The following is a 20,371-nucleotide window of genomic DNA, read 5'->3' on the forward strand; positions in this document are numbered from 1 at the left end:
TTTAATGTTGAAATTAGATTTCTCTTTCGGGAAATGCGCCATTTCTTCAAATGAATCATCAAAGGAGTATATTTGGATTTTTTGGGAAAACCTTGTAGCCTGGAAAAGGGTTGTAATACTAATCTACCGAGAACGAAACGGTGGAGCTAAGTAGTGCCGAATAGACAACGAACCCTATCTGCTCTTATTTAACCACTCTCTCCTCCACTTTGCTCTTATTTGTGCCGGTTTTTTTTCAAATAGTTGCCTTGTACGCGGATCCGCGTTCGCGGCATACGAGGGCTTAACGTAATATAAGAACCTCATTAGTCATTAGGACTAGTTCTACAAAACCATGTAAAAAAGCACTTACATAAATTAGCCAACGCTTTTGCCAATGCTTCATTGTTGCGCTGAAACGAGTATTGCACTTTAGAATCCTATTTTTATATGAGCATTTTTCAAAAAATATGCCTGCGGGCTAATTGCCGCGACCCATACAAAATGTATGAAAAGAGTCGTGGCAATTAGACGCAACCGTAAACATACTCTCAGAGAATTACCCTCAAATAGCTACATTATCAGTGAAGTTTACAGACCCACTAACCCGGGGTTAACCGGTTAAACCTGGAGTTGCCACCGGTTGGTTACCGGTACAGTTTGACACTGGATTAACGGTTTAACCGGTTAACACCGAGTGAGTGGGATGGTGCAAGTGGCGCTTAGTGGTAAAGTTACAAGGTTTACAACGATTAAATTCTTACCCCAATGCAAGAATAGTTTTCACATTTTCCGCCTTTGTCCTTTCCGACGCAGGGCTGGCCCTAGATAAAATAATTAGCATTAAAATTTAGTTTAAACCAAATAATAGAAATAATTGTTTTTTTTAGTGTTAAACAAGAAGCTTAACATGTAATGCATCTTAATTATTATAATACATAACACTAAAATGGATGCCACTCCACATAATGCCGATGAAGAAAATCCTTAGCCATGGCACTGGTTTTTGGGGCAATAAATTATTAGGCTCTTTCAATTATCTTGCCTTTTTCTCTGGTATCCCCAATATAAAAAAGTCAGTTCATTAATTTCTTTTGGTGGTTGAACAGCAGTCAGTACCCGAAACCTATAAAAATAGTCGCGACCGTTACTTGAATTGGCCGGGCGGGTAACAAGAACAAGAAACTCACATGAGGACACAGTTCTAGCGGATGCGCTTTGCTCCTCGGCGTCCGGCCCCTCGGGCACGGCGGATTGTGGAAGCATTGCGACGGCTCACTACACGGGGCCGCCGAGCGCGAGGGCCAGAAACACGGCATAAGGTACGGGAAGCAGGAGGAGGGCGGTATGCAGCAGGGGTGGTGGTTACAAGAGCGGGCGAGGAATGGCTGTGATGGTAATTCAAATTGCAAATTCATTAGCAAGCAGTGTGCACCAGAAACAGGGCTCGCGGTAGGGTAAGCAGGAGAATCGCAGTATACAGTGGGGATCGTGGTTGCATGAGCATATAATAGCAATTAGCCAAGGGTGGATTAGCAGTCTAACGGCTCGGCCACGAACGACCATTGCGCGACCGGCGGCGGCGACGGCTGCAACCATAGGTGGGAACGAAAGGTCCCATCGCTGTGTCTTGCTACTCTTGCTCCAACCTATGGTTGTCGCTGCCGCCGCCGCCGGTCGCGCAATGTCGTAGCCGGGCCGTAAGTAGTTTCATGCAGGTAATCCCACGAGAAACGTATATGAGCTGTAGATCTCTTGTGAAATCTTTTGATTCTGTTCTATTCTAAGTTTTTGGAACATTTTTTCAACTTACAACGTACATGCCTGCAACTGAAGCTTCAGCGCGACCTTGCGGCCTCCAGAATCCTTCATAAAGGGTACTGTCTCTATACAGCCTCGGGCAAAGCGTGCTCCAGGTTTCAAGTAATATTTCAGCATGCTGATTAACACTACGTTACGTTTTTAGGGTTCCGTACCTAAAGGGTAAAAACTCCCTATTACTAAGACTCCACTGTCCATCTGTCCGTCTGTCTGTAGCCAGGTTGTATCTCATGAATCGTAATAGCTAAAAATGCATAAAGTAATGATAAAGTAGAGGATGTATTTAGATGATATTTTTATGGATCAAAATGATTTGAAATAAATAATTGAATTGAATTTCTGTTGCCGCTATAACAACAAATACTAAAAAGTACGGAACCCTCGGTGGGTTAGTCCGACTCGCACTTGTCCGGTTTTTTTAAGTTAGGTCTACTTTCCTACAAGTCCTACAATTAGGGCTCCACCATGTTTGTCAAGAGTAAGCAATAAATTATGGAATATTTTGTGTCTAAAGTCACATATATACAGAATGCTACGGATACTATTAAGTAAAGGTTTCTTACTTTTGCTAGAACACAACTCGATTTTGGCACGATTTCTGTCTAAAAAGACACATTAACAAATTAGTACTTATCTTTATTCTTATGCTAATAACTTCAAAGAAAATCATATGTAGTGAAATACTTACGTATACCGTATCATATTTTGGCTTCTTGATGACTGACACCTGAAAATTTTAACTCATTGTTAATAGCATACCTACACTTAGGCCTCTTGCACACACGTTTTTTTGCAGTAATAATTCGCGGTAAAAAAAAACAAATGTGCTACTATGGGCTACTATGGAGTTTTGTACACGGCCACGGTTTTAGCACGGCGCAACCACGCCGGCAGCCGTGTGCACCGCGCCCCCCACCCCTCCGGCGCACCACGCGTAAGTGCTGCCAAGTGCTATACCGGTATACGGTACCGGTGTTGTATGGCACTTGGCAGTCTCTAAGAGCTTCTTGACGGCACCGGAGGTCTTCACGTTTCAGTCCCTCACAACTGAGTAGTACCTAATACGTTGTGCTGTCCGTTGTTTTACCGCGTCGTGTACCGCTAACACGCCGTGCCGTGGACAAGAGGCCTTTATGCATTTCAGTTTATAAAGATTGTATTTTAATACTGATCACAGTGATCACAATTCACCTGAAGTCCAAATCGTGGGCATTCTTTACTGCAAGCAGGTGTGCAGCAGCCGGACTGCAAAAACAGAAAAATGACGTTGAAAACTGCTTTTTAGATTAACCTTTTGAACGCTTTATGTCATAAACACAAACATCACTCAAACGCAAAGGTCCCGGGCGCAAGCGAGCCAATGTAGTAATGACGACCTTAGATGTTCTTGGCGTTCTAAAGGGTAAAATATCTCTTAGCTCTCTTTATCAATTAGCTTTATCAATTGTACTCACGCAAGTTGGGCAGGGCTTCGATGGACAAGGCTTAGGGGAACACGGCTTGTTCTGCAATAAAAAATATATGTTTAAAAATACGCATAGTTATATATTTAACCCTATATGCGACATGCGCAGAAGACCGAATTTCGATGTTGATATGAAATTTCGTTACCCCGCTTCGAAACGATTTTCGATGTTGGCGGTAGGCCCTCAGGCGGCCTAGCCAAGGTGACGATCGCTTGCACTTATTAATCAGTATGACAGTGGCAGTTGCGTTTCGTTCGCTACGGAGCGTTAGCGATTTGCATGTGGTCGACGGGGCCAGGACGCATCTTTTCTGATATTTACCCAAAACAACGGACACGGCACCACACAAGGTGACCCGCACGGCACTGAGAAAGGAGTGTAGCAGGTTGCAGGGGATGGCAATGGCACACGTAGAGCATGAGGATCGGCGTAGCGACGCGACGTGCAACTAGTGAAGTAGCGACATATGACGCAGTAACATCACAGATACTTACCCAAAACAACGCACACGGCACCACACAAGGTGATGAGCCGCACGGCACTGAGCAAGGAGTGGTGCAGGGGATGGCACACGTGGAGCACGAGGATCGGCATAGCGACGTGCAACTAAGTGAAGTAGCGACATATTATGACGCAGTAACATCACAGATGCTTACCCAAAACAACGGATACGGCACCACACAAGGTGACCCGCACGGCACTGTGCAAGGAGTGGTGCAGGGGATGGCACACGTAGAGCACGAGGATCGGCATAGCGACGTGCAACTGGTGCATGAGCGACATCTGGCGCACGAACATTTTGACTTGCAGCCTCCGCACTAAAACATTATGTGGGCAACATCTCAGTCATCGACTACCGGACATCCGATTGGAAACAGATAGATGTATAATTAAAAGACAATTTGTGAGCAAATCATAGTGAGTGAAACCATACTGATCTTTTGAAATATGTTTCACGATAGTTTAATTTCGATTAATGAATATAATGTCGTCGTAAGGTAAGCGACGACCTGGTGAAGGTCGCGGGAATTCGGTGGTTGCGAGCGGCACAGGATCGGTCGGAGTGGCGAGCCTTGGGGGAGGCCTATGTCCAGCAGTGGACGTCTATCGGCTGACATGATGATGATGATGATGAAGGTTTTTCGATGGACTACAGTATGGAGTTTATCAAACACAGTGTAAAGGTTTGTAAAGGCTCGACAACGCCGGCAACGCGCGTGCGATAACTGAACTACTACACTACAGTAACCGCTTGTTTGTCACCGACATGGTTTAAGAAAAGAAAAAGTGAAAGATAGGTAAATCAACTAATCTACAGGATACATTTCGGGGAGTGTGCGATGGGATTACATAATTTAATCCCCCCATCTCAATTCTGCCACCGTGGGACTAGACGCGGACTTGCGTTTCACCCTTACGTCGTTACTCTGCCACTGATTCGTACTAAGCGCTATGCATCCAGCTTTATCATGCGAACGGCTAAGGAGTGGAATTCACTTCCTGCAAATATATTCCCAGTCCACTATAACTTGGATCTTTTTAAATCAAGAGTGAATAGACATCTTTTAGGTAAGCATGATCCATCCTAGACTGCATCGGCACTTACCATCAGGTGAGATTGCGGTCAAATGCTTGCCTTTTTTTAATAATAATAAAAACATAGAGACGACGTTAAGTCTCTATGTTTAGTTGCTTTACCAGTTTGCTTTATATTTTCGAATGACAAGTTTACTAAACGTAGATTTGTGTGCAGATATAAGGATGTATAAGACAAGCTCACCTTCAATGATAATGGTAAGTCTGTTTTGCTCTGTAATAAAACAGAAACGAATTATTGAGACAGTACAATCAAGATCTGTGATATCAAAATCAATGTAACCAATCAGTCAAAAAAAATGGCGCCTTTTGTATTCTTTAAAGTAGATTGATTCACAAAATTTCAACATCGATATTAAAATATTAAGTACAAAATAACTCCTGTTTAAGGAAGGATAAAATGAGGTATCAAGTATCAATTGAACCACTTGACCATATCGCAATCATAAAAACTTTGTATGAGTTTCGCGGTGGCGTAACCGGGAATGGTGTAGTAGGCTATATTGAGCAGTAAGTAAATAAATGTAATCACTTTACGTCTACAGCACGTCTTGAAACAAGCTTGAACGATGGCAGTCTGATGGAAGACGGCTTTACTGTCGCTATCCTTGGGCAGTTTCTTCCAAGTCTTCGGGTTCGCTAGCTGTATGTAGGTGTTAGACAGGCCGAACAGATTGTGTTCCTTGTCCAAGGCTAGGACCGTGGATAGGGCTTTATGGGTAGAGTGATGTTCAGGCAGATCTTCTCCGACCGAGCTTTCTGACGTGGACTGCATCAATGACTCTCTAAATATGAACACAAGTTATAATAAATTTTATCTTTTTGGTTTTATGATACCTATACATTTATGCATATCGCAGATTACACAACTTGCAAAAAAAAAACGAGTACCTAAAAAATATAGTAATAAACAAACTGATAACTACTGATTTTTCAAAGCGGATATTCTCTAAAATAATTGTTGGGTTTTATGCCAGATTTTCGTAAGTAAATTAAGAATACAAAATTAAGATAGTGAGGCTGTACAACATACTGGACGATGAAATAAAGCAAGCTCCTAGCGATGCAATATTTGTCCGCAAACTGAAAGCCGTACTATTAGAAATGGCTTGCTATACCATTGACGAGTTCTTCGATGGCCACGCGTCATTGGCTCAATCGCGTACCTACTAAATTATATAGGAATATAATAAATGTTTTGTTACTAATTGTAATAATTATGTTTTGTAATGTTATTAATTGTATTATTGTAATGCTTAATTGTAGAAATGACTTGTAAATGTAAATATTTACCAATAAATCATAAATCATATTATATCATAAAACCGCTCCCAAATAGGTATTTATAAATGCAAAGTTACCTTTACCACATTTCTCCTTGTTAGTAACTTGACTCTCGTTTACGTCTAACCATGGCACCAGTTAGTGCATTAACTTTGTTGGAAGGATATCACATCTAATCATTCGCTTTCAGCTCAATGCGAACATGAAATTTTATCAATGTTGGTAAGATTCGTCGATACCGTTGCTAGTTTATGACCAGCAGATTCGAAAATAGATCAAACTGATAAAGCCCGGTCCGCTGGCTAGGCAAACAGTAGATAAGCTTGTTTTTCACCAATATGGTAAAAGATAGCAATAACGAATAACACCTAACAATACAAAGGGACGACATTTTGTCTAGAAATCATAAATGGGACATTTGCTCAAGCCAGGTGAACATTAGACTATGTCGTCCACCCACCTTGCGTCAGGAGATCCATCTCGACTCTCACTGAGCCACTTGGTTTTGGTTAGGCTCAGAATTTTTGGATTACCACATTTGTTCTCGTCCTCTCCATCCTCTTCATTATGGGGTGGCTAAAATTCAATAAAAAATCGTTTAATACTAGATATTTTGAAACTACTATATTTTATACACGTCTCTCTCTATCTCTATCTGTCTCGTTAGGTACAACGTGTATCCCAGTTACATCTTTAGCTGCTGCATAAGATTCCAGGATCCATTTTTCGACTTTTTCTCCTCCAACTTCCTTTTGAAGAAAATCTCAGAACAACATTTTACGATCCGGCAAAATTTTAACATGATAGATACATATTCTGACAATAGACAAAATCTGATAATTTTTGCGTGTGACAAATTAGTTATTTGCATTATAATAAGTACAGTCTGTTTTCATAAAATTACCAGAGGTATTGTTTCCGATGCTATTTCCTCGATTTTCTCGGGAAAATATTCGAGGTTCCCAAGTTTCCCAGTACTCTCGATAAGTTCGTGGAATGCTACGGATCTTTGGACTTCTATTGCAGTGTCATTGTCTTTACTGGTGCCAACCTAAACAGAAGACCAAACGAATCACATTAATATTCAGATCAGACATAGTGAACCTATTATTGCCCTAGGTACTGGCTTAATTGTTGCTACATTTACTCAGATTCGCTTTGCGCGTTAAAAGATGAGTTAAGAATATTTACCTGTCTAGGCAATTATATTGTTATTCTATATCTACATTTTGTTACAGTAAGAGGGAGCATTTCATTAAATCATTACCTCTTCATTAACATTGTCAATAATGTGAAGCGACGGTTGACTGAGTCCCGACTCACAGCCAACAGTGGACTTTCCCGGGTTTCCTGGGGTGATGTTGCCGACGAGGCAAACGTACACCAAGTTTACATTTGGTACGGAATAGCTGCCTAACAGATGCTTTGAGGTCGACATCGTAGAGGTTTAATTAGTTATTGTGTAGTCATCTGAAACGTCAGTTTTAATTGACACAGACTATTAATTGAAACATATTTAATTACATATAATAGTCAAAATATATACAGTGGTACTACGTAAACGAAATTAATAACTAGCTTAAATCTAAAATAGGCCCTTGAGGCATTGTACCAAGGATGCTGGCGGCATTTCCCCGCTGTATCGCAATGCTGATACGTTGTGCGAGAAAGCCGCCAGCTCTTCGGTCACCAGTTACGTCAACAATTAATTAAGTTTTAAACCAAAGTCTAACTTTAATAGTCGTATTACAATTGTCAAAAACAATGTCCCAAATTGGTCTACAAAAATTTTCTGGATTTTAATCAAATTTCCCTTGGTTTTGATTTGCCCTGGTCTTATGGCCGAGAAAAATCAACGCTTGGCTACATTCCATAGGTTAATTAAAGCAAAAGAAGAAGTCATATAAATTATAACTGACTTTAACTGACCTTAAATTTTGATAATATGTTGTCCCGTTTCTTTTTTTGTGATTTCTTCTCGTTGTTATTAATGATTCGTTGTGCTAGGCATTTTCCGATTTCCAAATGCCTCGGTGTAGGCTAAATATTACATTTTAAGGAAACTAACATATCATGATGAGGGTCCGTAGCTTTACTATTTCAAAACAATTTTTTTGATGCAGTCATACTGACAGTTAAATTGAATTTTACTCTTTTAATTCTAAAATAATATGAGCCAATGACAAAAAAAATCCTAAGAAGTTTAAATAGGACACAGCAGCGGTATCATGGTCGCATTTTTATCACCTGTCATGCCATGCGTCACTTTCGCACTTACATATTTGTTAGAACGTGACAGGCATGGTGACTAATGATAAAGAGCCGACCATCTTAGCCCTACAGAATTAAGGATTTGGCGGTTACATTTGGCCACTTTGGCCGTCACCATTTCTATATACTTGTATATCTTTCCGTCACTACCATTGTTATAATGAGGATGTTTTAGGAAACTACTGAAGTCCACCGAAAATTTTAAGAAAATTTTGAGAGTTTTTATGAGGAAAGTTCGAAGTTTTAAGATAAGCCTAATTTTCGATATCAAAAATGGCGGCCGCCGCATGCGCGGTTGTCGGTGAGCGTCCATTTCGAGGCATGTTGCCGCACGAGGAGATAAAGCTTACGCCGGTTCTAACCCCACACCTCTGACCCGAGAAGATTTAAATTCCTCCTAAATTGTAGGAGGGTATCCCCATATAGGACCGGCAAGAAACCGGCACTTCAGCACTTTCAGTTACTCATTTGTATTTTTTGTAAGTACGTAACGTAGTTATAAGTTTATGAACCTACTTGATTCGTACAGCTAATAAACTAGAACTAGAAAAGGTCACCCGGCCACAACCATTACAAAAACGCCAAAACGTGTAATTATATGAAATTAGCCTATTATCTGATTAGGAAGTAATTTTTCACGTACGTAGACAAAGCCATGTCACGGTGTGACGAAATTATGACCCCGTCCAATTGTTGAACTGAAAAATGTCGTAAGTCTTAATGAAATGTATACGTTGTTACGACTATTCTCTTTTTGTTATTTTACAGGAATAACCAACTTAACAGTGACGAAGATGCAAACAAAAATATACTTACAGTATAGGGGGATAAGAGCACTGTTACAGCTTATATAAGTTTGATTGTTTGTACGGATGTGGATGTCTGTATTGAGTGACAAATTAAAACGAAAATTACGCCGATTAAATAGGTATTTGAATACTTTACTTATTCTGTGATACTGGTGCGATACGGGATTTGATCATTCAGAATTACTTTTATCGATTATCGTGACCAAGTTAATGTTTCAATTAAAACTGAATCTGTTCTTGTTTGCAAGCAAAATTTGAATTGAATCAAGGCTAATTTCAGAACAACAATAGTCAGAGCTAGGAATTTTAGATATACCTAAATCTATTTCATTAAGTGCAGTTGTACTCTAGTTAAGGCTAAATTTTGCTTGTCCATTTGTGATCTGATAAATACGAGAATGAAGCTAGAACATTAAGGCTTATTGCCGTTCTCATCATCTATCTCATCATCAGGAGATCGGCTAATAAGAACAGATTCCGTTTTATTTTTCTTTAAAACATTGCTTTATTACTTTGGCCTGAAGCGAGTCTAGCCTGTAAATTTAATTGTGTGTCAGGTATGTAACACCTTTTCAACAAACAGGCCAACAAACACAAATCATGCAGATCATGCCAAGCGGTCAGTTTAAAGATGCAATAACAAAATTAGATAAGTACCCAGATAATTGAATCAGCAAACACAATGTGAAATAGATATTCTAATAAAATAAAATATTAGTCAACCTAATTTAGGGTCATTAGGGTTTAGTGGCCTGTGGCGAGGTGCGAACGCCTCATGACATCAGACCCGCAAAAACTACAATAAAGGAGTAAAAAACAGATCGCGGGCGCCGATTAGCTGACCACGGTTCACGGGACAGGCAGAGGATCCCACAATCGAAATGTTAGAAAAATATGGCCGAAATGTTTAAATAATATGTACCGTAGCAAATTTATCTATGCTGAATTGTCATCAGGCGCTAATTTCACCAACTTGACAATTGACACCTTTCCTGTACATTTCTGGGTCGGTAATAACAACGGTACATAGCGTGAATGTTTAAATACTTTTGGACTAGGTAGGTATGTACATACCATGAATTATATTGAGTTGTAAATGTAATGTATTGAATAAAAAAAATTTGTTAATGTCAGACTAGGATGTCAGGCGACAAATGTGAGTATGGTGTATGGTGAAACAGGGATCTGGTTCGTCGGTTTCAATTGTGTGAAAGTCGAAGTGATATCTTTAGTACTTAGATAAAATTAACTATGTCTTCCTTGCGTGACCCGAATGAAACCTGATTAGGGTCAGTGGTCAGGTACCTAGTATTTTTTTATCCAGATTTAATGACAAGGATGTAGTTAAGGAGGTATTCGTGTCCAAAGGTGTCATTTTACAAAGTATTTTGTACATACAAGGTACCTATAATACTTAAAGTAGAAAAGATAGTGTGTGAGATGCTCGTTTACCGTATTTAATTAACGCGGGGTCCCTGCCAATCTGAAGTTAACAATTTGTAGCGGTGATTCACATCACCAGGGGTCTGCAACCATGTTGCGTGATGGCGCGCGACAAAGAATATGAAGTGTCATCGTGACAGTTGGTGATTTGTTTTTTCATCTGGGCGACTCTAAATTCGCGTAAAATTGGCCAGCGATCGGGAGTACTACACTGACTACACTGTTAAATTATCGAGGACTTAATACGAATATAATAACTCAATTTTATTCAGTAGCTTTTTGTAAACAGCGAATTATGTATGGGTATACGACCCATCCATAATGCTTTATAATAATAATAACAATTGATACCTACCGGCGAACGGTGAGCTCGGTGAGTGACAATCGATTGACTAGAATGCGTTGTTGTTATTATAAGTTGTTACTAAATTATAATAAGCTTGGAAATCTTTGTTTAGGGACTACTACGTTTATTTATTTGGGTTATTCGGGTCCATTTATGAAAGTAACTACACTGTTAAATTATCGAGGACTTAATACGAATATAATAACTCAATTTTATTCAGTAGCTATTTGTAAACAGCGAATTATGTATGGGTATACGACCCATCCATAATGCTTTATAATAATAATAACAATTGATACCTACCAGCGAACGGTGAGGTCGGTGAGTGACAATCGATTGACTAGAATGCGTTGTTGTTATTATAAGTTGTTACTAAATTATAATAAGCTTGGAAATCTTTGTTTAGGGACTACTACGTTTATTTATTTGGGTTATTCGGGTCCATTTATGAAAGTAAGGGTCCTTTTAAAAGTTCTTTTTCCATTTACAATATACAAAATAGAATTTGAAATGGACACAAAAACAGATTTGTTGAACCTGAAGCTATTGTTACAAATTATGCTAGTTTTAGTGGAATTAATATTGTTCTCTATTATATCTACTTTTGCAGCAATTACTATATTTTTTTAATTATATTCATCATTCGAACAGTTGTCGACTCCTGCATCATGCCTGACGAATCCAAGCCTTTGTGTACCGTATCATTTTTGTTGTGGTCCCGCGCGCCGCCACACAACTTCGCGCCCAAGAGGCCTAATGACAGACGAACAAATGCAGGCGTGCGTCGGATAATGCAGTATGATCGCGGAAGTATTTCTCTTGTTCGGCGGTTTTGTGCTCAAATGGACTGTACAAGCTCAGTTTGGAAGTAAGTTGAGGTAATTTTTAATTAGCAAGAGATTTTTTTTAGAAAATACTCGTTTTTTAGTTTATTTCAAATTTTGTGTTAAAGAAGTGATTTGATTTTCAGGAAAATATTATGGGCAAGTAGGTAGCTACCACCGTGTGTTCAGAGAAACACTAAAATACTAGTTTGATACATTTTTTAATTGTGTTGAATAAAAAAATTACCGTAGTTTAGTTTGTTGTTCGAATTGTTCTAAAGATGTCGTTGGTAGCAATGCAAACTAGATAACGGTTGCTTTTGCAATATAAGAGAATAACATAATATAGGTATGTTAATGTTATATACCTATATATACACATATGTAAATGATTGGTAAAGTATAGCCAACATCTTTATACAAAGTGGTCCTTCGAGCCGTGAGTGTAGAATTCAATGTGTGTAGTATTCAACTCTAACTCTCCAATATATGTACATACGAGTAGGTATTAGGTACCTCTACTTAGTGGTCTTAGTGGTGGTGGTTGCCTATCCTGAAATCTAGTCTAAATTAGTTCAAAAGCTTTTTAGCTTTAGTATTCATTTATGATTAGGTAAGCATTATTTTAATGAATCGTTTCATAGCAGGATATTTTATTAAAAAAAACATAGTCTATTTAAAAAACAATGCTTCTATTAGGCTAAAATGGCGACCGGTCTGGCCTAGTGGGTAGTGACCCTGCCTGTGAAGCCGATGGTCCTGGGTTCGAATCCCGGTAAGGGCATTATTGGTGAGGAACACAAATATTTGTTCCTGAGTCATGGGTGTTTTCTATGTATATAAGTATGTATTTATCTATACAAGTATTTATATCGTCGCCTAGCACCCATAGTATAAGCTTTGCTTTGCAAAAATTTGATTCTCGATCAGATGGCGTCACTAGTTTTGGCCTACTCTTTTATAGAGGGCGTTGACTGTTTCGTTTGTTATTTATAATTTTAACGCATACCAGTGAAAGAACATGGGTCAAAATCATATAAAAATAATTAATGCAAATAAAAAATCATTTATCCATATTTAAATACATTTTAACGTATTTTTACAAATCTTCATTTTTAGTTTTAAAGTATGTCGATAGATGGCAGTGAATTTACAGTGGTTACAAAATTTACTATGACAGTACCGCTCTATCTTGTTATATCCTCATTGGTTTAGGGCTAGGTCGATCTGTGTAAGATGTCCCCTAATATTTATTTATTTATTTAAAATGAGTGAGGGTCATGGGACTTACACTACCTTCATATTTAACATTTCGCATTGAGATAATTCATCCAGTACATTAGGTATAGTAAATGCATTTTTAATTTAGTTCACTTCAGCCAAAGCCCTAGATCAAACGACAAGCATTGATGACAGAATTGACAGATCATGCGCGTGCGACCAATAATTTGCACAACACAATACGCAGCCTCGATTAGTCGGCGTGGTGAATATGATTATTATCTGTAGCGAGGACGAAATCATATGCATGCAATATTTACACAGGAAAATATAAAAATCAGTATTTTAATTTACTTCGTTTATTTTATGGCACAGTAACCAGACGGGATTGTTATGCCATTTAGGGTTCTTGCTAAATTGGAAATTCTATAGCGTAAATATTGAACAACCAATTTAGCTAGAACCCTAAATGGCGCAACAATCGCAGAGCGTGATGGTACATGTCCAGACTTCCAGTCCAAAGGTGGGGTAAACAAACAAATTCTAAGTGATCGATCAGCGAATGACTGAATTTTGTTGATTTATTTTATCTTGTGAATGGAAAAGTCTTAAATTAAGGCATTTACCTATTTTACTTAATATAAGTAGTAGACTAAGTTTTAAAAAAACCTTAGTTTTGTGTAGTTTCGTTTTAAAATTTAACGCCACTGTTTGGCAAGATTGGCAGGTAGTTGGTAAAATGTTGTTGGTAACTAGGTACGATGCAGATCAATATTTAAGGTATGTAGCGCCATATGAAGCTGCATTTCACGCATTGCATTGCAGTTTCACGGTATAGTGTAATGATATGTCTAGCTTATTGTTTAATTAGGCATTATTCAATTTTATATTTTGTTTTGCTGACATAACTCGGTAGTCAAAATACTGCTTTCCTACTGCAACTATGATATCGAGCGGCTCATCAACATTATATATGACACTATATGCCATCATGTCCATCATTGCCAGTTCTGTGGAATTGAACAACATTTAACATCGTCCGTGTCGTAGAGAGCATGTTGTGGTGTTATTATTTTTTAGGTATAGAAAAATGTAGGTATGACTTGTGAAAAATAATTGTTACCAAAAGCTTATGCAACTAGTATAATACATTTACGTCTTTTTAGGCATATCCATAGGTGTGGGAATGGGAGAAGAAAAAAATAACGACGGCACATTCGATTTTAAGGTAAATGGATAATTTAAGCTGAGTTAATTCCTTCTTAATCACAATGTTATTATTAGGTAGAGACAAATAAAAAAAAGTTTAATTTTGTCTTTCTTCCAGGGGCCATGCCCACAAAACACCACATGCGTGCCTATCAGCATGTGTCCACTGCTGGGAGATCTCATGGACTTCTCCTGCTTCTCATCAGACAAGTTAGCTTTATTGCCACATTATCGCATAGTTTTTCTACATTTTAATAAAATTAAGAAATCGTGGACACATTATTCCTACTTTGAGGAATGCAGCATAATGTAAACAAATTTGTGTACTGGGATTTTAGGTATCAAAACTGCCAGTAAACATTTTCGGCCTTTCGGCCTTTCGGCTCAAGTCATAACACATTGTTAGTTTAAATGTTGACAATTCCTCAGATACTTCCACCGTCTGAACGAGCTGACGTGTGGCCAGCTGAACGGTGAGGATTACGTCTGCTGCCCGTCTTGTGACTGCGGCAAAGTGTACCAGGACGGCACGGAGAAGTGCGGCCGCAGTATGGTGCAGGGTGTCGGATATAAGGGGTTAGGGGCACACCCGTGGGTTGCTAGGATTGGCTTTACACGTAAGTTTCAAGCTCAAAACATTATGTCAGGTTATACAAAGTGTGCCTTTTGCTGTCCGACTTATGAATGCGGCTAGACAGGTCGCCACCAAAAAGTTTGGGATCAGCAATCAAAAAGTTTAGAAACGCATGCTCAGATTACCTTGCTAGGATTAAAATTACCTTTAACATAAATTGCAAATTCATCATCACATTCACCTGGTGACTTCCACTTCGTATATGTATTGTTGTTTATTTTCAGAAAAAGAAAGTGGCATCGTAAGGTTTGCCTGCAGTGGCTCTATCATATCCAAACGGGTGGTACTCACAGCTGCTCATTGCGCATTGGCCAAGCCTGAGGGGTACAAACTGTAAGTTACAACGTCTGTGCCGTCATCAAAGAAATATGTAATCTGTAGTTTCTCACAAACCAATATAAAAGATTCACAAGACAAAATTATTTATCCAAATCACATTATATCGCCCGCCCGTACTCTGGCCTAATCCATTACATCCCTAAGATTTTGTTCACCTTTATATGCCTGTAATCACCTTAGTTCCTGGTCGCTACTCAAAAACCGTACTGCCTTAGCAATGATTTTTATTATTTAGCGACGTGACCCCCCCCCCCCCTACAAGTCCCACAACCAAAGCTGTCATCCTTGGTCCTTCCGTGACACAAACATACTTAGCTACCTTCCGATTTATAGGTCAACAGTGGTTGTTGGCGAGTATGATACAGCCCGCAGCCCCGATTGCAGTGAGTTCTTCTGCGCGCCGCCCACGCAGGCAATCAAAGTGGAGAACGTGGTCGTGCATCCCGGGTATGAAAAGAAGATCTTCCGACATGACATCGCGCTCATTGTGCTCCAAGACGACATTAAGTATTCTGGTAAGTGACACCCCTCTAGACCACGCTGCGGTGGCCAAAAAATCAGATTATTATGGGACCTATTACCACATCGCATTTATTTATTTATACATTTTTATACTCATTGCACAAAAGAAAACTTAGTGTACAAACGCGAACTTAATGCCATTAGGCATTCTCAACCAGTCAATCTTAGAGCAAAGCAGAGAAGATTGTAGGCGGTGCATTAGAGAAAAAGAAAGATTTTTTATAAGAACCTCGTACAATGCATGCAATAGGTACACAATACATAAATTACATAATATCTACCATACCATAAATACCATTTATAGTGGTCAAAGACCTCTTCAACCTCATCAAAGTTGTTAAGTAGGTACAGTATTCAGTTGAGTGTCGACCCTAAATGGAAAGCCTAGCCAGCAAGTAGCAAAATTTTACCTCGACACAGTAGCATTAAACTGAAAGTCAAAGTGAAGTCTAGTTTCAACTTTTCTAATAGTTGCGCATACCACAATAAAAAGTTTCGCGTTTTTATGCCATAAGTATTCCACAGTAATGATAACTCAATGAAAAATACTTCATGATAGAAATATACATATTATTGAAAACTAAATGACAGTCTGTCAACAAACCTTAAAACACCAAACAATGTAACAAGCAACACAAAATTCTAATTAAATCAAAACTTCATTGCAATATTCACAATGAGACAGACAAAAGTGAACAAGCTCGTACACAAATTGAACTTAATTTTAAAAGATGTAAAAATCATAGTCACAGAACGGGTTCCAAGCATAATAAAGAAAGCCGTTGCGGACGTCGCATTATTTACAGAACAGGGAAGGAGCAATAGAGAACGAAGGAGAACAGTGCGCAGAACCAGAAGATTTTAAAAGTAATTGTATCCCAAATCTTACCCCTTCTTGTCTGTCAAACTCTCAAGTTAAATAAAACCGGTAGATCCTTTCAGGCTTTCTAACATAAGTGATTTTTTATTATCTGCAAAACAGGATATTACTGTTAAGTAGGTACAGTATTCAGTTGAGTGTCGACCCTAAATGGAAAGCCTAGCCAGCATGTAGCAAAATTTTACCTCGACACAGTAGCATTAAACTGAAAGTCAAAGTGAAGTCTAGTTTCAACTTTTCTAATAGTTGCGCATACCACAATAAAAAGTTTCGCGTTTTTATGCCATAAGTATTCCACAGTAATGATAACTCAATGAAAAATACTTCATGATAGAAATATACATATTATTGAAAACTAAATGACAGTCTGTCAACAAACCTTAAAACACCAAACAATGTAACAAGCAACACAAAATTCTAATTAAATCAAAACTTCATTGCAATATTCACAATGAGACAGACAAAAGTGAACAAGCTCGTACACAAATTGAACTTAATTTTAAAAGATGTAAAAATCATAGTCACAGAACGGGTTCCAAGCATAATAAAGAAAGCCGTTGCGGACGTCGCATTATTTACAGAACAGGGAAGGAGCAATAGAGAACGAAGGAGAACAGTGCGCAGAACCAGAAGATTTTAAAAGTAATTGTATCCCAAATCTTACCCCTTCTTGTCTGTCAAACTCTCAAGTTAAATAAAACCGGTAGATCCTTTCAGGCTTTCTAACATAAGTGATTTTTTATTATCTGCAAAACAGGATATTACTGCTTCTAACGGTGGAGCTTTAACGGCCTCGTATTAGCTAGCCTATCCGGCAGTGATCCTGCCTACGGAGCAGGAGGTCCCGGGTTCGAATCCTAGTTAGGGCATTTTTTTGTGTTATCGCAAATATTTGTTGCTGAGTTTTGGATGTTTTCTATGTATCTAAGTATTATATGTAGGGTGCGTTGAGGTAAGATTGAACGGGTTTTTCATGCAGGGTAAGGTGAAAGTCGCCCGTAATGTTTCGGCATACCTACGGACGATTTTTTGTTTTACCCCTTATGAAAAACCCCGTTTAATTTTATCCCAACGCACACTATCGTCGTCTAGTACCCAACACACGCCTTATTGAGTTGTGTCCCTAGGTCGATTTGTGTAAGATTGTCCATATAATATTAGTTAATTTAATTATTTTTATCCCTTATTATTATTAGGCATATATATAAATAATATAGTAGTATAGTATGCTACCCTGTGTGGAAAGATGTTGCCGTGCCCTAACAGGGCGTCACATGAACAGCTTAAATTTAAGAACACCTACCTGTACCTGCTATGTGATATGCAATAAATTATTTCAATTTCAAACCCTAAACAAGTATTATGTGATCCATCATTGCAGCATTGTTAAGTACGTTTAGGTCAAACTTATCAGATGAATGATGTCATGAATATTATTGAAAAATGCCGTTTTCAATGACCCATTCAATGTCATCGCTAATTACTATTTTATTTATTTCAGTATCTGTAGCGCCGATCTGCTTGAACGACAAGCCGGAAGTCGTTATAAATGAGCGCGCTTTGCTGGTCGGATGGGGCAAATTATCCGGACAGAACAACTTGGTAAGCAACTCTAAACTTTACTGCTTCATAATACAGTTGAATATGCTTATGATAATCTTAAGTTAAGCGATTATCTATGATGGACATTGATTTAAATTCAACGACCTTATGTGTCGTTTTGGATGTCAGACGCGCAAAAAATGTAGTGACATATTATTGTGAATTCAACTAATTGAATGTAATCATCATTCATTACATGAAGCATTGTAGTAGGGTTGGATTTTTTTAAAGATTTTGAAACAGAAATCTTCGTACCTTTGCCACTATTTGCGTCTAACTCTGCAAACCTGACTCATCTTAAGGGGCCCACTGATGATCAGTCCGCCGGATGATATCAGCCTGTCAGTTCCGTATCCGTATAGTGACTGCGCCAGACAGCAGTTCTGCTGCAAGGACGCAGAAGCGTTGGTCACACAATGGAGGGAGAGACGGAGAGGCTTGTCGAGCTTGCTCAAATGCACGTGCTGGTACGATCCAGGCCGTCGGTCAGAGGCGTGTGCTACGGTACGCTAACAACCTCCGTCCAGACAAACCCGTTCCGAGCTAGGACGTGTCGTGTATTCGGCCTATATATAACGATATCAGCCTGTCAGTTAGAACAAAAAGTTGACAGTTCCGAACAACTGACAGGCTGATATCGTCCGGCGGACTGGTAATCAGTGGGCCCCTTTAGGGGTTTATAATCATAGAACCGAATTCTGCATACAAGCCTTAAACAATTTTATTTTCATCTACATTTAGGTGACCCGGCAGCAGCAGCTTGAAGTCCCTCTAGTCTCCCTGTCGATGTGTGAGCGCGTCTTCGGAGACTCCGTCCCTATCCAAGAAGGTGAATTGTGCGCTGGCGGCGAAGAGGGCAGAGACGCCTGCTCTGGCTTTGGAGGGGCACCGCTCTTGCTTAGCCGAGATGGACAATATTACCAGGTACGAAAATCCCGCTGATTTCCATTTCGTGAGCCTTGCGGGCTCCTACGTCTCTGTCCACAAAAGTCAACTGTGCGTTTTTTTTTTATACTACGTCGGTGGCAAACAAGCATACGGCCCGCCTGATGTTAAGCAGTCTCCGTAGCCTATGTACGCCTGCAACTCCAGATGAGTGGCGAGGAGTGAGGAGGGTGGAGTTGCAGGAGGTTTTGCAATGGCGGAAAATGAAGCAGAGACACCTCCTCTGGCTTTGGAGGGGCGCCGCTCAATATAATTTTTTTGTGTTGCATTTCTGCTGAATAAGACAAATGAAAGTTACGTGATATATCCACATAGGTAATTAACTCGAGAACATGCCAAGAAGTGACTGCTTGCGTCAGATTTGACACACAAATAAAAAAAAGAAAAAGGGTGGTTGAGCATTACATTAAACAGTGACTCATTCGGTTTTCAGGTGGGCATAGTGTCATTCGGGTCAGAAAACTGCGGGAGTGAGGGCGTTCCCAGCGTTTACACGAACATCGCGCACTACCACAAGTGGATCGTCGACAATTCGCCTTCGTGATCCATGTTATGCAATAAGTACAACAGAATCATTAACAATACTGAAGAACTGTAACAAAATTAAAACATTAACACCAGATCATTTGTGATTATGACAAAACATTATAAGTACGTAGGTACTTTCCTTTCATCACTTGGGTAATTTGTTGGATAGGTAGAAAAAGGAATACGAAGACATGACACGTAGAGCAGACAGAGCAGTGGGTGATTTCTGCTGCTCTGGGTTGTCGAAGGTTCATTAAGAGAAGAACCTATGTGGTATCGCAGTGTTAGTGGAAACAGGCAGTAGTTTTCTCAAGCACTGTGCGTAGTAGACTCAGCTACACTAAATACCTTTATGAGGCCGAGAAGAGGGAATACAATGACGGCATTGAGAAGTATCAGTTCACCTTTTTTAGGGTTCCGTACCTAAAGGGTAAAAATGGGAACCTATTACTAAGACCGCTGTCTGTCTGTATGTCTGTCCGTCTGTCATCAGGCTGTATCTCATGAACCGTGATAGCCAGACAGTTGAAATTTTCACAGATGATGTATTTATGTTGCCGCTATAACGACAAATACTAAAACAGAATAAAATAAATATTTAAGTGGGGCTCCCATACAACAAACGCGCCAGCCATTTTTTGCGTAATGGTAC

At 39.3% G+C, this 20,371-nt stretch overlaps 2 protein-coding genes across 3 annotated transcripts; one reads left to right on the top strand and one right to left on the bottom strand.

The window, feature by feature from the left end:
• Nucleotides 1-305: 305 nt before the first annotated feature.
• Nucleotides 306-7,616, bottom strand: LOC134747939 (uncharacterized). Its single transcript, XM_063682616.1, has 13 exons — nucleotides 7,414-7,616; nucleotides 7,051-7,197; nucleotides 6,607-6,722; nucleotides 5,395-5,647; nucleotides 5,047-5,076; nucleotides 3,923-4,084; nucleotides 3,255-3,305; nucleotides 2,992-3,045; nucleotides 2,489-2,527; nucleotides 2,364-2,402; nucleotides 1,170-1,367; nucleotides 744-803; nucleotides 306-392 (listed from the first exon to the last, which is right to left on the bottom strand). The coding sequence occupies exons 1-13, from the start codon at nucleotides 7,582-7,584 to the stop codon at nucleotides 306-308; spliced, it is 1,407 nt and encodes a 468-aa protein (XP_063538686.1). The 5' UTR covers nucleotides 7,585-7,616.
• A 4,098-nt stretch (nucleotides 7,617-11,714) lies between these two features.
• On the top strand, nucleotides 11,715-19,813 carry LOC134748052 (chymotrypsin-like protease CTRL-1). 2 transcript variants are annotated; one of them, XM_063682782.1, is made up of 9 exons: nucleotides 11,715-11,883; nucleotides 14,227-14,288; nucleotides 14,388-14,479; nucleotides 14,699-14,886; nucleotides 15,128-15,236; nucleotides 15,576-15,757; nucleotides 18,146-18,246; nucleotides 18,988-19,170; nucleotides 19,625-19,813. In XM_063682782.1, exons 1-9 carry the CDS (start codon nucleotides 11,814-11,816, stop codon nucleotides 19,733-19,735), a joined length of 1,098 nt encoding a protein of 365 aa, XP_063538852.1. In that variant the 5' UTR covers nucleotides 11,715-11,813; the 3' UTR covers nucleotides 19,736-19,813. The 2 variants fall into 2 exon arrangements, with proteins under 2 accessions (XP_063538852.1, XP_063538853.1); XM_063682783.1 differs by lacking the exon at nucleotides 11,715-11,883 and adding an exon at nucleotides 14,043-14,152.
• The last annotated feature ends 558 nt before the right edge of the window (nucleotides 19,814-20,371 follow it).

This window comes from Cydia strobilella, chromosome 15 (assembly GCF_947568885.1).
Source record: "Cydia strobilella chromosome 15, ilCydStro3.1, whole genome shotgun sequence".
Classification (NCBI taxonomy): domain Eukaryota; kingdom Metazoa; phylum Arthropoda; class Insecta; order Lepidoptera; family Tortricidae; genus Cydia; species Cydia strobilella.

What these genes read in the sequence shown, in the direction of transcription:
- LOC134747939 (XM_063682616.1), bottom strand. Translation starts at nt 7,584, where the DNA reads ATGTCGACCTCAAAGCATCTGTTAGGCAGCTATTCCGTACCAAATGTA. An exon ending in ACTTACCATTATCATTGAAG is followed by an intron (nt 4,085 to 5,046) that starts GTGAGCTTGTCT and finishes ATAATGTTTTAG; the next exon opens with TGCGGAGGCTGCAAGTCAAA. An exon ending in CGCTAGAACTGTGTCCTCAT is followed by an intron (nt 804 to 1,169) that starts GTGAGTTTCTTG and finishes TATTTTATCTAG; the next exon opens with GGCCAGCCCTGCGTCGGAAA.
- LOC134748052 (XM_063682782.1), top strand. Translation starts at nt 11,814, where the DNA reads ATGATCGCGGAAGTATTTCTCTTGTTCGGCGGTTTTGTGCTCAAATGG. An exon ending in ACGGCACATTCGATTTTAAG is followed by an intron (nt 14,289 to 14,387) that starts GTAAATGGATAA and finishes TCTTTCTTCCAG; the next exon opens with GGGCCATGCCCACAAAACAC. An exon ending in GAGATGGACAATATTACCAG is followed by an intron (nt 19,171 to 19,624) that starts GTACGAAAATCC and finishes TTCGGTTTTCAG; the next exon opens with GTGGGCATAGTGTCATTCGG.